The 15,491-nt window shown below is 37.9% G+C and overlaps 1 protein-coding gene across 3 annotated transcripts in view; it reads right to left on the reverse strand.

Moving 5' to 3' along the window:
* LOC139968040 (tRNA (34-2'-O)-methyltransferase regulator WDR6-like) overlaps positions 1-10,798 on the reverse strand; it is a 57,694-nt gene extending 46,896 nt beyond the window's left edge. For all 3 annotated transcript variants that reach the window (XR_011793210.1, XM_071972345.1, XM_071972346.1), the window contains exons 1-11: positions 10,636-10,798; positions 8,655-8,750; positions 7,737-7,977; positions 6,869-7,016; positions 5,986-6,183; positions 4,774-4,836; positions 3,868-3,915; positions 3,418-3,478; positions 2,960-3,098; positions 927-1,078; positions 24-130 (exon numbers count right to left, since the gene is read on the reverse strand). Coding sequence is in view for 2 of the 3 variants with exons in the window: in XM_071972345.1 (XP_071828446.1) it covers positions 24-130; positions 927-1,078; positions 2,960-3,098; positions 3,418-3,478; positions 3,868-3,915; positions 4,774-4,836; positions 5,986-6,183; positions 6,869-7,016; positions 7,737-7,977; positions 8,655-8,750; positions 10,636-10,720 (1,338 nt within the window). In the remaining variant the exon portion in view is untranslated. The remainder of the gene's footprint in view (positions 1-23; positions 131-926; positions 1,079-2,959; positions 3,099-3,417; positions 3,479-3,867; positions 3,916-4,773; positions 4,837-5,985; positions 6,184-6,868; positions 7,017-7,736; positions 7,978-8,654; positions 8,751-10,635) is intronic.
* Positions 10,799-15,491: the final 4,693 nt, after the last annotated feature.

The raw sequence follows: 15,491 nt of genomic DNA on the forward strand, positions 1-15,491 counted from the left end.
CTTAGCAACTCAAAGTAACTTACCACAGCTCCCTCTGGTCCGGAGGAGAAGATATCTTCGCCTGAACCCCAACAAAGACTGAGGACTTTGCTAGAGTAAACAGAGACTTGAAGCAAACGAGCACCATCATCTGCAAAGTGAGGAGAATCAATGTATAACACTTTACACTCAATCTGGAAATAGTTGGTAGAGTGCAGGGCTTGCAACCCAGAGGTCAAAGGTTCAAACCAATTTATTCTAGCCTGAAATTTCTCTGCCCTTGTCCACTTTGTTGAATAGGTTGTCAGTTTTCCATTGTTCATTAACATACTAATATCGAAATCCCTTCCCCTGGGGTTGAATCGAATCAAATTGGGGTGTAATCTCTTGTTAAATGGTATGCAAGGTACGACACTGCTTAACAAGGAAATGGTTACATAAGGATCCCAATTCTGACCCACACCCTCTAACAAAGAAATGGTAACATAGGGATCCCAATTCTGACCCACACCCTGTAACAAAGAAATGGTAAGATAGGGATCCCAATTCTGACCCACACCCTCTAACAAAGAAATGGTTACATAGGGATCCCAATTCTGACCCACACCCTCTAACAAAGAAATGGTTACATAGGGATCCCAATTCTGACCAGCACCCCCTGACAAACAAATGGTTACATAGGGATCCCAATTCTGACCAGCAACATCTAACAAAGAAATGGTTACATAGGGATCCCAATTCTGACCGGCAACATCTAACAAAGAAATGGTTACATAGGGAACCCAATTCTGACCGGCAACCCCTAACAAAGAAACGGCATATAGGGATCCCAATTCCAGCCAAAAGTGTCTGGGACATATGGTGACCCTAACTCTACCCTAAGTTTAACATTTTGTATTTGTTATCAATTTCATACAATAGCAATCAATCCCATTCGACTAACTTACCCAATCTGTGGACAAAAACATGTCCTTTTATAGTTCCTATGGCAACTAATCTGTTGTCAGGGGATTCCTTCATGATGCAATATGACTGATATTCTGGATTGTTAACAATCAGTCTCCATGTCTTAGTGAGAAATCCATACCCGAGCAAATATCTATCCAAAAAACAAAACAAAAAGGATTGAGATATAAATAACACCATTCCCAACTTGCCTTAAACGCATGAATTATTTTACTATTGAATTTCATTCATCTTCTTTTTCAATTCAATTCTACCTCCGGATTGAGCTCATGAAAACAGTCATTCATTTCCAATTCTGTTTACTTTCACTTCTGGTTCCACAATCAGTTAAGGTGACCACATTTTCTTCAGGTAATCCAGAGGCATGTCGCATAACATTTATTTGATATTGACATGAAGGGTTAGTACCTACATTGTACTTGTATAAAGGTAGTGTAAAATTAATGAGTACTTATGAAGGTAGTGTGAAATTAATGAGTACTTGTAAAGGTAGTGTGAAATTAATGAGTTCTTGTAAAGGTAGGGTGAAATTAATGAGTGCCTCTCAGTGTGTTATCTGTGGTTTCATGTTTCAAGGATGTTGGTCAGATACGCATCAACGAGAAAGAAGTATTTTGTAGAAAATAATCAAATGCCAAAAACCTTGGAGATATCTGCAAAAGTATCATTATTCATCAGAAAGTGCAGAAAGATGTTTTCAATGTGGCCTACAGGCTACTGTTCAATGATCTATGTTGCATATATATGTGAGTTATGAATGAACTTGAATGAAACTGCTTCTACAAATGGACAGAAAACAGGTAAAATTGAAATTATGCAGGCCTTTTTCAAACAATTTTGAAATAGTTCAGAACACTTTTGTATGATCCGGGGACAGTAGGTCCACCTACATGAAGTCCTTTTAATTGGGAGATGGCACATAAAATCCGAGGACTGTAAAGTGGGAGAGGTCTGGTCTTAGAGTAGGTTAAACATTTCACCAACTCTGGTCAACAAAATATGCTGTTTTCAGGCACCAAATGGCAAATGATATTCAAAGAGAAAATGTAGGTGAAACCAAAAAGAAACTCCAATATACCTTTACTATTACCAGGTTCAAAACATTTCTGCTGACTCATGGATTGGAGGAGGGGGAGTAGGAGGGGGAGTGGGAGGGGGAGAGGGAGGATGTGGGAAGAATTGAAAGCCATTAATACCCTGATCACATGCAGTCATACTTAGTTCAGCAAATTACTTGTTGATGAGCTCAGACCTATGTGTAATGCCTTTCTGTTAGTTTTCTGACTACTTGGCCCAGTGTGTATAAATGTGATTCCTACTTGTGTTTCATCACTCAAACAATACCCCAAAATATGACATGCACATAGATAGCTATTTGGAATCATGTTGGCATTCAACATTTAAGTTTTCAGCTGAATTTCAAAACTATTCTTGGCATCCTACTTCTTCAACATAATTACTAAATCTATTGCAAAAAATTATATAGCTTTTTAAATCGTCAACATTTATGGCCCAAAATATGCTAGAAAGTCATATAACGGTCACTCATATTCAGCTTCAACAATCATGTGAGGGTCACTTTCTTAGCTTTCTTCCTTTATTACAGAGACATTTAGTACTCTAATTTAAACATTCCTTAACATCTGGAAGGTTAGAACGTCTAGGAGGGAAATTTGGAAAACTTTTTAGCATGTTAAAATTTGGGATTAATACTGCCTACCTTTGCTATGCATGCACTGCTAATTGCCTTCCAAATTTAAGAGACAGGTAGTTATATACAGAAAGCTAGAATGCAGTTCCACTGGTTCTGATTGAACCTCCCATCCCCTACCCTCCCATTCTACCCCGCCCCTCTCCTCTCCCACCTGCACAACCCCAATGTTTGGCATGGAACTTTCCTCAAATTTTCTTTGATCAAAAGCCTCATTTCCATTGACATTTTCTGTTTATATCGATGCTCTCCTAAATATACATATGGAAGACATATGATGAGAGTTAAGAAAAGAATTCTTACCCATTTTGCATCATAACCAGCAGTTCATTTCTAAGAAGTGATACTAATCTAGGAGTAAATCCACTCATTTCCTCTGTCATAGCTTCTCCCAGTACACTTCTTGCAGCTACCTCCATGTCTAAGCATTCTGTGGTGTGTTCTAATTGAAAATAAAAACAGACAGAAACATTGCATCATCACTAAAAAGGAACAATCTGCTATCGGGGGTGGGGGGACAATGGGAAATGGGCGGTAGCATTTATCATCTTCATTTCGATACTCGTCAGTCTTGTCATCCTGGTAGTTAAGTTGAATGCGACCTGACCTGACCATCTTACTGTGGGAAATGGTGGATAGTCTGACATGTATGCATGCATGCTTAATACAGTCCACCCCCTGCAAGTCCTTATATCAAGGTCCGTTCATATCAAATACAATTGGTCAGGTTTTGAAAACACAAAACAATCTGAATCTCTTACCAGCATCTGCAATGGTTGCTAAGGACCAAAGTCTGATACTGGAATCTCCTCCACCGGTCACCTGTAGCAGACAAGAGGAACAAAACTGAGAGATCTCTTCTAGTTTATGAACACAGTCTTTTGATTCTTTCTTTATCTTTTATAGCCTAAATTTGTCCCATTCATTCCCTGAGATATTGGTTGTGAGATATTTTTAGAATTTTTTTTACTTAATTCTTTAAATTTTTGCAGGCATAAAACAAATTATAAATACAATTACATACTGGATTGTCACGACTGGATTTTTAGTAGCCTACAAAGTAAAAACTGTTTTTCAAGGAATTTTGTTTGGAGTGAAAGACTGAGGGAACATTCAAGAGATATGTAATGATCAATAAAGTGGCTTTTTTATCCATAAAAACAATCTAACTTTTAGGAAAATTGAGCTTAAAGTTCAGAACAAATACTTACAATAAGATGTTTGCTTTCATTCACGGCAACACTCCAAATATTTTGACCCTGATGTGAAAAAAGAAAGCTAGCAGCGTAAACAGTGCTAAATGTTTCCATGGTTTCTTCAGTTGGCAAATCGGCAGTACTTCTTCTTTGTGTATGTGCTTCGGCGCCACAGAGCATTTGTATGATTTAAGTATGATAAATGTCATTGATTGATGGGTGGGTGGATTGATTAATATACCTCAAGCAACAAATTAACAGAAAATATAATACAATCAATCATAATGAAGATAATTTGCCCCTGCACCTGTCATTTGTAATCATCAAACCCTTTAACTGTTTATAATAATTCATTTTCCTAACTAATTTCGATTTCTTATTTACAGCAAGCAATTTCAGTCAAATCATTTAACAATTTTTAATGTCAATAAATGTTTAGCTGATTATTTGACAGGTAACACTCTCAATAAGCTTTGCAACAAGTCCCTTATCCATTGAGACAATGGCAAAGCAATATGAGAGTGTTGAAAGGTTGAATGGTTAAGGCAATGGATTTACGATCTAAGGGTTGCAGGTTCGAGTCCTGGCCAGATCACTTGGTCTTGTCCTTGAGCATGACACTTAATCTCCATTGCATCTGTTCGCCAAGGGGTATAAATGGTTGCCTGGAGGTAACTTTTAAATATACTTGCATGAACAGGTTTTTGGCTACACCCTATGGGAATTCTAGGGGACATGTAGATGTGGGGACCTGTACTTCCCCAGGCAGCGACTGTTTGTATTGTGCACACTTGGATGTGTGGGTGTAATAAGTTACCAATGACCAGAGATTAATTGACTCTAAAATGTTTAAGACTCTTAAGTCTTAACCTATAACTAATAATGCATCCTCAAAGACTGCTCTGAATTAAGTTCTGTTACCTTGTGTCCGGTGAATTTCTTAATAATGGAACCTTCGTAATTCCACACAAAACAGCAAGCATCCTAGATAGAAGCATTAAAAGAACAACAAAATATTGCGATAAAGCTATTGAAAATATGATTGTACCACCATAGGTGAGATGATACAGAGATTTAGAAACAGAGGAACACAGGGATCAGCTATACATGCCCCCCCCCACTTTTGAAAAAAGACTGTCAACCACTGAAATGATAAAATTTTCATTTTATCATACCTGATAATTCTTTAAGTATTTTGGAGAATATATGAAGCTATTTGGATAAAACACACGGAACAGCCCGACTAAAACAAAAAAGACGTTGAAATACTTATAAAATATTTGAATTACCTGCCAGGCATCTACAAAAAGAAAAGTCTACCAGGGAAGGGCTGCACACCTCTCCCCCCCAACCCTCCCCTGATCAGTTTCCTATGCTACTGAGATTCATTGCAATATTTGTATAGAACATTTCAGCTTGTGGAGCATTAAAACAAGTAGATCTAATGTGGTGTGTGTTTGGATTGTAAAATCGCAGCTCATTTCAAGCCAAATTGTAGGTTTCTTCCACCCCCCCTCTTTTCTTAAATTCATTGTTCCTGATTTCAGATGTTTCTTCTTTTGTTAACGAAAGTTTGATCACATCGTATACAATTATTGACATTACTACCTCTCCCCCTCCCTTTCTCCCAGATCAAAAAAAGGAAAGAAGAAGAAAAAATAGTTCAGAGTAGATGGTAAATTTTGACTTGTTTTGGTCAGATAAGCCCTTCCTTATTCTAGATTATCACAATATGTAACCCAGGAAGTGCCCTGTAATGTCAGCACAGTAAACGTTCTCAATTACTTGTTGTTAATTTCTCCTTCAAATGCGACACAACAGGAATGTTTACTAAGCTTTCCATTTGCTCTGAATTCAAGGCTTCATGAAAACAACAAAGTTTTTTTTCTGTGGATAAATGCTTTGTGCATTGCAAAGACAAACAGACACTGGTCATCTTATTTCGCATGATGAAGTCACCCACTCTGCTGTTGCCAGATACAATTGTAAGAATTCCCAATCTTTTAGGTAATTTCATATTTTTTTAATTTATACAACTCTTTTGTCAGACAATTTAGACCACTGGTAAATGTTGGTATCTTTAATACTTCAGTTATCTCTTTGAATGGACAAAGTTCTGGCCTCCCTACAAACCTCTCCAATACTGACGATAACATCTGTCATTAGTTTAGCATCCCAAACACGAGCTCTGTGTCCATACAGGGTCCTGATAGGGTCACCGCTGGTACAGCCATCCCTCAGCCGTAGGTCCCAGAGCCTGATGGTACGGTCATCAGACACCGAACAGAGCAAGCATTTCTCTGGATTATAATCAATGTTGAAAATAACTCCCTGTCAAAAATAAGAAACATTCATTCATGTCTTCAAATTGTCTCTTTACCACAATATTATCTTGTGCTTAAGCAATATGTAAACTCAAGTTGAAAGAAACTGTAGTACACACATTGTAAAGTATGGTGATTGATTTGAAAAGCACAGAAGAACAATTCACTGTGTGCCTGTAAGAAACAATCTTCCAATTTGTAACATAACTGCTAAAACAAGCATAACTTTCAACTTAGATTACTGCCTGGTATAAATTGTAATCTATGAGCCATTATTGTTATCCCTCATATGCATACAGGGACTTTTAATGTCATATAAGGCACCGAGTCAACCAGAAAATCTGCAGTGGCTGCAAAATCCACTGCAGCAAGGCTGAATGGATACCAAGCAACAGAGGAATATCTCGGCAGAACAAAAGTACTATTTGTGTGAAACTACAGAGCAGAAAGGACAAAGTTGCTGTGGAGGCTGACTGCAGCATGTTGCAGCCCCTCTGAGCACTCTACTTTGGACACAGAGTTTAAAACCATCTGCCCCCTCAATAAAAAGTACAAAGTCTTTCAATGCTATTCTGTAAATCAAAATAATCCTGGTTCCCAAAGAAGCAAGAAGTTTTGAGTTGATTTAACATTCTGTCCACATATCATCGTTCAATGTAAATGAAAGTCAATTAAAAACTAAAGAATCTGACCTCATGACCCTTGAACCTGCCAATAACGATTGACCTGCCAGAGCCATCTCTGTGACCGGCTGGACGCCACAGAACAACTTCATTGAAGACGACTCCTGCAGCAAGTACTAAACTGTTCCAACTGTCACCGATGAAACAGGCAGAATATCTAATGACTATTAGTTAGGGAACATTACAGAGATATTCATTGCTCATGTTTTGACAAACATAATATAAACCTCTATCCTTCTTAACCCTATCCCAGGTGTTGGCTGATGCATAGATTAAACATAATATAAACCTCTATCCTTCTGAACCCTACCCCAGGTGTTGGCCGGTGCATAGATGAAACATTATATAAACCTCTATCCTTCTTAACCTTTCCCCAGGTGATGGCTGGTGCAAAGATTAAACATAATATAAACCTCTATCCTTCTTAACCCTACCCCAGGTGTTGGCTGGTGCATAAATTGCTCCTGGCTCAGTGATCCAAACCAGTGGCACTGAAACCTTCAGAGCGTTGCCTTTAGGCATCTAAGACAAAACTAGCACCTTCCATAACCGATGGTAAACCTGATGGTGTTTTCAGTAGCCAGCACTGAGTCAGTAAGCCAACCCACCTCTGCCCTAATCTTCCTACAAAACTGTTACTTTGTTACTCTGGTAAGAATCAATTATTGATTGTGTTGGGATTCAGGATATACAATGTAATCACCCTTTAAAATGACAAGGCAAAGGCATTAAAACAGTATACTGAAGAGAATGCTTGTACTGTTGTTTCACTACAAGGCATAATGTTAACATAACTGATTAACTAACGTCCAAAAACTTCATGAAAACAATAACATACAACACCATCCATCTTCTGATTCTGTTTGAAAAAGGATACAATATACAGTTCTCTACACAAGAGATCACTTCTGTACATTTGAAACCACTACAATCCCACAATGCAACAGCATTATGACCTAAGGCTACTGCCAAGTGGTGAAGAGGCTCAGAGAGCCATTGTACATCCCAAATCCAGTCGGTAAATTCTGCAACCTCAGAGGTGACATCAAAACTGCTTCCAGTCAAGCGTCCAAGGCAAAGTGATTTTTGGCCAAATATCACCAGATCGTTGGAAGAAGCTATGAAAGGAAAAACATTTGATGTAGAAATACTGTACACGAGGAAGACCATTGACACTCACCAGCTCACCAGGCTGTGTTCATCCACTGTTGGATGTAGCCCTCTTCATGATTTTTCCAAGTTTCTCTGTCCATTGCAAGTCTAGTCCATGTGTTGCCTATGTATGTTGTTATGTCATCCCGCCACCTACGTTTCTGTCTGCCTCTACCTCTCTTTCTGTATCTGGGTTGCCATTCTGTCAATCTTTTGGTCCATCTATTGTCCCCCCCCCCCCTTCTCATCAGATGTCCTGCCCATCTCCATTTTGCTTCCTTAATCTTAAGAATGATGTCCATTGACACTGATAACTGCTAATAGCCAAGAATTTCCACTTCCCCAAATATTTCAGAATTTGTGCACTGACAAGAGCATCTACTATCAATTTATCAAGAACTTAATTAATTCTACAGTAAAGGACAAGATTTTATGATTTGTGTAACATGCTCTGTAATTCTAGAGAGCAAAAATATAGCTTTAGTTTGTCATGACCACACAGTTAGTTTCCAAGTAAGGGAACTGGGGCTGTGAGTGGATCATGTTGTTTTTTCATGACCAGGCAAATTATTTATGAATCCTTGACAAAATTTATATTTGAAACCATTATTAGAAAAGAAAGTAACATGAAGTGTAGATTTACCTTTAATACCATGAATTACAGATGAGCCAAGAACGTTGTACTGAGCTAGATGTCTGCTTGATGAAAGGCTGTAGGTATGAAGGTAAGAACCTTCACCTATTGAGAACAATTTCAAACTCATGAGTTGGCCACAAAACTATCAAACACAATATATAATTAAAATGCATTTTGCGAGAAATTCTAATTAGTAGATACCACTAATATTTACTGTACGTAAGGTTTTCATTCAAAGTTTCTGAAAATTATGCTTTGCAAAATAAAAGTGGTAAGCAAAGTAAGACCTAAAATAAAAAACACCAAACTTTGTCTTTTTACAACAATTTGCTCAGTCAAGCATTTATCTGGTAAAATCTCAAACACACATGCAACATCAGTACCAGCCAGATGTAAATTGCTTTAAAAATTGCCAACCAATATTAATCTTGACATCTAAAAATGATATAATCATTTTCAAATATTAGTGCACAGTCAAAACATTACACCCAGAACCAAAAATTAATGGATTTGAAAACGTTACAGGTATTATTTCGAGATGTATGCAACATCAAAATCCTGAGCAGCTTGTGGCTTTAAATTTAGTTGTTTTAAAATTATTAAGTTTGCTTATAATTATTAATTTAAGCACATTTTTCCAAGACACTGAACATTCTGTGCGTACATGCATGCATATATGCTTCCAAAGTGCCCTTTGTACCTTCAGACAGTTGAAAAACAAGAATGGCTCTTATTTTTTATTTCATAATTTTGGACATTAGATGACCACACATCACATCAGTTTTAAAAAGCAGATTCTGGGTCTATAATTAATGCAGCTTGTGTTTGCAGACTTTCAGAAAAATACAATGGCCAAATTTTGGTGAACATTATGTGTCAAAGTGGAGGATTTTATGTCTGTTTGTCAACATGTTTTTGGTTAAATATGTCATTTGATTTGGTATACAAAGCCTTGGCAAATCTAGCAACCCTGATTGATAGCTCTATGCCATCTCATAGACCCAGATTTTTTTTTTCTCGATACTTTTAGAAAAATGCATTATTAAAGGTCGTTCAAAGTCAACAAAGTCTTATCAAGTTAACCATAGCATAGACCCAATACCAATTATGAGGTGAGCTTATGCTGATAGGTTAGCTTGTTATGAGTTGGGTTTGGAGCAATGAATAGCACCAGGTTTAGTCTTAGCTTCAGTGACATGCACAAAGGTGAATAGTATGGGACAGCCATAGGCCCACACTTCCCATTGTCAGTTGAGGGAAATGGCTTTGTAAGGGGATTTTTTAATTCAACCAGGGAAGAATTAGACCACTGCTACGGATGTGCACATCGCACCCCTCCCCCCTCCTTTTTTCCAACCTCACACAAAGTATTTATTTGAACAACCTTGAATTTAGAGCTAGGGGCCTTCTTATATGGAACTAATCTTATTCTAAATATACCTCAAAATGAAGCATTTGACGTCTTTATCGATGTCCACAAAAATCGCCCAAAGGGCTGTTGATGTGTGGTCCTTCTTTGCCCTGATTTGATGTAGTTGTCCAGAAGCTGCCTATCTATGTCTACCAGTACTGTAGGCCTAACATTGCACTTAAATTAAACTACTGTCGACCTACACTACACTATACACTGTACGTTGATAGCCACTTCCAGGCGTTTAGTGCAGTAGCAGACAAGACAAGACAAGACTATGACTCTTAGTCTTAATTATGTAGGCCTATGCCTGATTGTTGTTACTGATGACTGGGGTGTTACCTTGGAAGAGGTACCCTCAGGATAACAATGACTGTATTATTGTCATTATGTTACTGTACTAATACTATACTATTCAAAACATTGCCGTAGGGCTAATACCTTAGCGATGACAACTAAGCATATAACTCGTGATTTTCGCGAAACTAGGCCTAAACTAATCCTATGTGTGAATAGGCTCGAGAAAGTCCAGAGAAGGGAATCATTGCTTTCATGCTGATTCGCTGATCTACAAACCGCTACAGAGTGTGTCCCCGATGCAAATCAAACAAGTCACAGCAGTGCAAATGACATCATCATTGTCGGACGAAAAATAATCCATTCACAAGCATATATCACCCCAGCTCCTACAGTATCATTGTTTTAAACTCATGTTAGGACAGCAATGCGGGTTGACCTGTCGTAATGAATTACACTACGACGTTGTCACAGAGTGTTAGCACCAATCAAAATAGATCTCAGAAAAGATTTAGGGTTTCAGCCAATCGCAGGCATTTCCTGGATAAACAACATGTCTGCGCCCTTGTGTAAACTTATGCCGATCCCGGTTTCAGTAGTGTACATGGAATTACGTACTAATAGCCAAGGCCTATACTAGTTACAGTCACTTTATTACGCTGAACAACCAAAGTGAAGGCTTCAGTTCCTATTTTTGATATGAACGCAATGCATGTGTGCCCGGTGACTGTGCTGAGGACTAGCAGGTAAAAGTGGTCGGATTTTCACAAAATAACGTTATTGCGTTACTTGACAAATTGACAATTCGTCCATATGAGTCAGTTACACACTGAGACGTGAGACTGGAGTAGGCTAGGCCCTAATATTAATAATTAAATAGGCAAAGGCCTAACGTTTACAGCTCGTATGGCACCTGTACCTATTTATCTGAAAACCAAACTCATGATGAGGGACGTGTTGAAGATTCATGTGGATCTTCCAGGCAGGTAGGTCTAGGCCAGGGTTGTCCAACCTTTTGCAGAGGAGGGCCACATGGAATGATTATGATGAAGGAGGGGGCCGCATGAACCCTAGCCTACGCTCGATTTTTTGCCCGAAGCCCAAGGCAACAAAATGTGAGCACTGCGAGCAGAGCGCACTGATTATACAGTTGTTATTCTGCCGATTCGAAGTAAGCTTTCACATTCATATGGTACGAATTCTAAAGTCAGGCCCTAATGGTACTGATTTATTTTCCGTCCTGATAAAACGGATGAACGGACCGCCCGCCCCTCCCCCCTCCTCCACTGAGAGAGTGTCACAAAAACTGACCTGTATGCAGTTTTTTGGACGCAGAAGGTTCGGATGATGATTATATAGCTTCAAATTGTTATCAATATATCTGCTCACTAAAATTTCGCACCGTAGATAATCTCTGGCGGGCCGGACGCAGCCTTGAGGCGGGTCGGACTGTGGCCCGCGGGCCGTAGGTTGGACAACCCTGGTCTAGGCTATATAATGTTTCTTCTCCAGTCCTACATTTGTTCAAACAAGAAGATATTATTCCTACTTCCCCATGATATTTCAGAAATATGATAGATTTGAAGACAAACAAATTAACAAAGGTCTGATTGAGATATTGAAATGCAATGGTCTCCAACTGTGTAAACTCATTGAACTTCAATAGGCCTGTACATGTTATGATATTCGTTGTAAATTGATTGTGCCATTAATAACATTGTCTGCAAAAAAAAACATTTTTACAGGTTGCACAAGATTATTCTTCCCCTGATGAAGTCTTCTCAAAATAGGTGGGCTGTGTGGAATGCAATGTATTTTCCATATAGTGGAGACTTACTCCACATCCATGACTTACTCCACATTCATCATATTCATACATTCATCTGCTGATGGTTCTCCAAAGTTTCATTCCCTACAGTATGTGTGGCAATTGTATTGAGGTATGATTTGTTCTTTGACATTCAACTCCAAAATTGGACTTCAGTTTTAAAGTTCCAGGTGCTAGAAACATAGACCAAATTGATTTTTTTCTTTTTGGAACTTGTTAGGCCATTATATAATCTGTTCTGGTGATGCAGAATTCATTCAGCAGATGGTTCAATTCCATCAACAGATATCATACAGCCATACAGTTTCCAAAAAGAAGGTCAAGTATTCGGCACCATCATGAGACTTGTAACAAAAGGAATTACAGGATTTTTCAATCGCAAAGCTCTCGTTGAATTTCCTCACATTGTCTACATAGGAATTTTCTTTGTGATACAGTAATCTAGCTTTCTAGTGTCAATCACTCTACATAGCAAATGCGAACAGTAGGGGTTATTTTAAAGTTATCATGACTTCATTATAGACCATCCACTGGTGTTCCAATGAAAGGCTCAAAATGAGTTGTTAGCTCGGCAGCTAACTTCAGATTAAACAACAACAAATACTGTTTAAAGAAAATGTGTTTGGATGGTGCCATCTCAGACTTTGGAACTACTGGAACAGATACCTATTATAGAGAAGAACAGCTCTCAGCAAACTGGTTATCCACCATAAGCCATGTGTATGGAAATGTCTGTAGTTAGTGGACCTGAAGTTTCCCACCGGGATGCTCTGTAGGCTAGTGTAGGCCCATATGTTTAAACAAAAGAAATTTTTATTACACACATAGGCATACATTTCTCATCAGCGAAACAAATTGTTGAACTATGCAAATATTACAGCATGTTGGCATGGCTGAGCTAACATTGGATGATTTTGAGCACCTCTTGTAAAGCCAATGTGTTCATAAGCACCATTAGATGACTGGAAAAAAACCCGATATTTTCACTTGTATGTAATCCATTTGTGCTTAACTTTGCACCTAACCACCCCAGATAAAGTTATCATGAACAATGTTCATCTTGTATAGTGTTCTCCATAAATTCTCCCTTCGTATTTGCTATTCTGTGTTCCCCAGTTTTCCATTAAGGACATGCATTAGTCACTGAATCACATATATTATCTGTCTAGTTTTTGTCCATTTTAGGGCACTGTACCACCCCAGAAGTGTTTAATACTGAAACTGGTAAATGGAAAGTGGTGGACACAGCATACATAAGCCTATGGAGAATTGGGGACAGCATAATGAACACATAAATTGGTGTCACTGTTCCTGTGGCTATGTAAAGGTCTCTTGTAATTTCTTTATATTCTTGCAAGGAAAAAGTTAATGAGTAAAATGTTTTGTGCAGTATAGAGGCCCGGTAAAGAAAGTAGATATGCATTGAGAGTGTTTCAAGTAAATCACTAATTCCAGGTGGGGTTCCTCTTAAAGGTGTACTTTATTGGCTAACTATGCTAGATATTCAAATATGGTCACCTTTGGTCAATATTCTTAAACTTTTTTTTTATTACAAACTTTGAGGAAAATTCCTAACTGGGACATTTAGTCATCTTGTGTGTTCCTTAAAATTTCTGAGAACAGTTTGTATAGTAAAGACCTCCAGGAAAGTACTTTTGAAAACTTGTAGCAGTTATAGCATGCTAGAATTTGGGGCCTATACTGACTACCTTTAAAGCCAAAAGTTTGACTAATCTCTGTTCCAAAATACCCCCAAAAGTATGAACAAGTATTGTTATTCTATAGTGGCTGACACTGGGAACCACCACCTGCCAGTAAGCACTTTGTAGTACTTTAGGGTGGAGGTTGAGGGCTGGAGGTATCTGACTAAAACTGAGAGGTGTTGCCAATTAGAAGCATAAACACAGTATGTCTTCAGGGAAACAATATTCTTGATAGGATTACAAGCAAATCACTTATAACAAAGAAGAAATGGAAAAATAGAGGCTTAACTTTAAACATGAAGGTAACCTATGGGTTTTCTCTCCTGACCAATGCAGTAAGTACAAGGCACCTTTCAGTATGTGAAATGATTGTGTTTATCCTATGGTTTTAATTTGTTCTATACTTCTAGAAATAATTAAAAATTCATTGAATTCAATGCATCATACTCATGGTTTCGTGGGCAATGACTTTGTTTAATACCCTGTAATAACAAGGACACCTTGAAGCAGGAGCCACGACAAAGTAAAAATATGAGAAATGATCTGCAGAAAGTTATGAACAGTTGTTAATTTTGTTTTCTTAACTTCCTGAAATCTACGAAATATATTGTATTGCTTCCTAACTATTCCTTTATTTTACTACATTTTATTCATGAAGGCACCAATTCAATGCAAAGTGTGTTACTTGAAATGCCTCGACGATGGAAACAGTTGCTGACAACATCTGAAGTACGGTGGTTTGGAGCACTCAATGTTTCTGTGGTCCAAGCATGTTGCAGCATTTGTTGAGTGAAATAGTGAACCATGATAACTTACACCCATCCATTAAGAAAAGCGGAGGGGTGAGGTGGGGGAGGGTGGGCGGGTCGAGAGTTTCAGGTACACCAATCCATGGGCAACTTAATGTATAAATGCCTTTTATTATTATTATTCATCGTCATTCTTATTGTTGTTATTATTATTATTGTTGTTGTTTTTACTATTATTACTTTTATTATGATTATCGTCATTGTCATCCTCATCATTCTTATTGCTATTATTATTTTTGTTGTTGTTGTTACTATGATTACTATTGTTATCTTTATCATCATCATTCTTATTATTATTTTGTTGTTACTATTATTATCGTCATTATCATCATTATCATCATTATTTCTATTATAAGTCTTCGGAGGGGGTGGAGTGGTATAGGTAACTGGGATTGTAATGACTTTTACAGTACATTTCAATCAAGTTTATTTCAAGCTCCTTATCACATCTTTTCTCTTACCCTATATATTCATATTTTGTGTACCTCGTGTATTTTTACATTTATACTATATTTTTTTTGGTTTGAAATAAAAAGAATAAAATAGAAAAGTCTGAGTCATTGTATTTCAGTTGCTGTAGTTCTCTGGGCATTATATCCAGAAAGAGGCCTCTTTTGATTCCTTGCCAAAGACTGAAGAAATCAATGCGATGGTGATTGTGTGGGTTAGTGCGTGTGCGCGCGTGCGTGGGTGTGTGTGTGTGTGTGTATGAGACACTTTCTTGTAAACACGATATCTCAATAATTGAAGCTTGTATGTAACTCATACTCTTCATATGGGTAACCCATATTAGGA

This window comes from Apostichopus japonicus, chromosome 5 (genome assembly GCF_037975245.1).
Source record: "Apostichopus japonicus isolate 1M-3 chromosome 5, ASM3797524v1, whole genome shotgun sequence".
Taxonomy (NCBI): Eukaryota; Metazoa; Echinodermata; class Holothuroidea; order Aspidochirotida; family Stichopodidae; genus Apostichopus; species Apostichopus japonicus.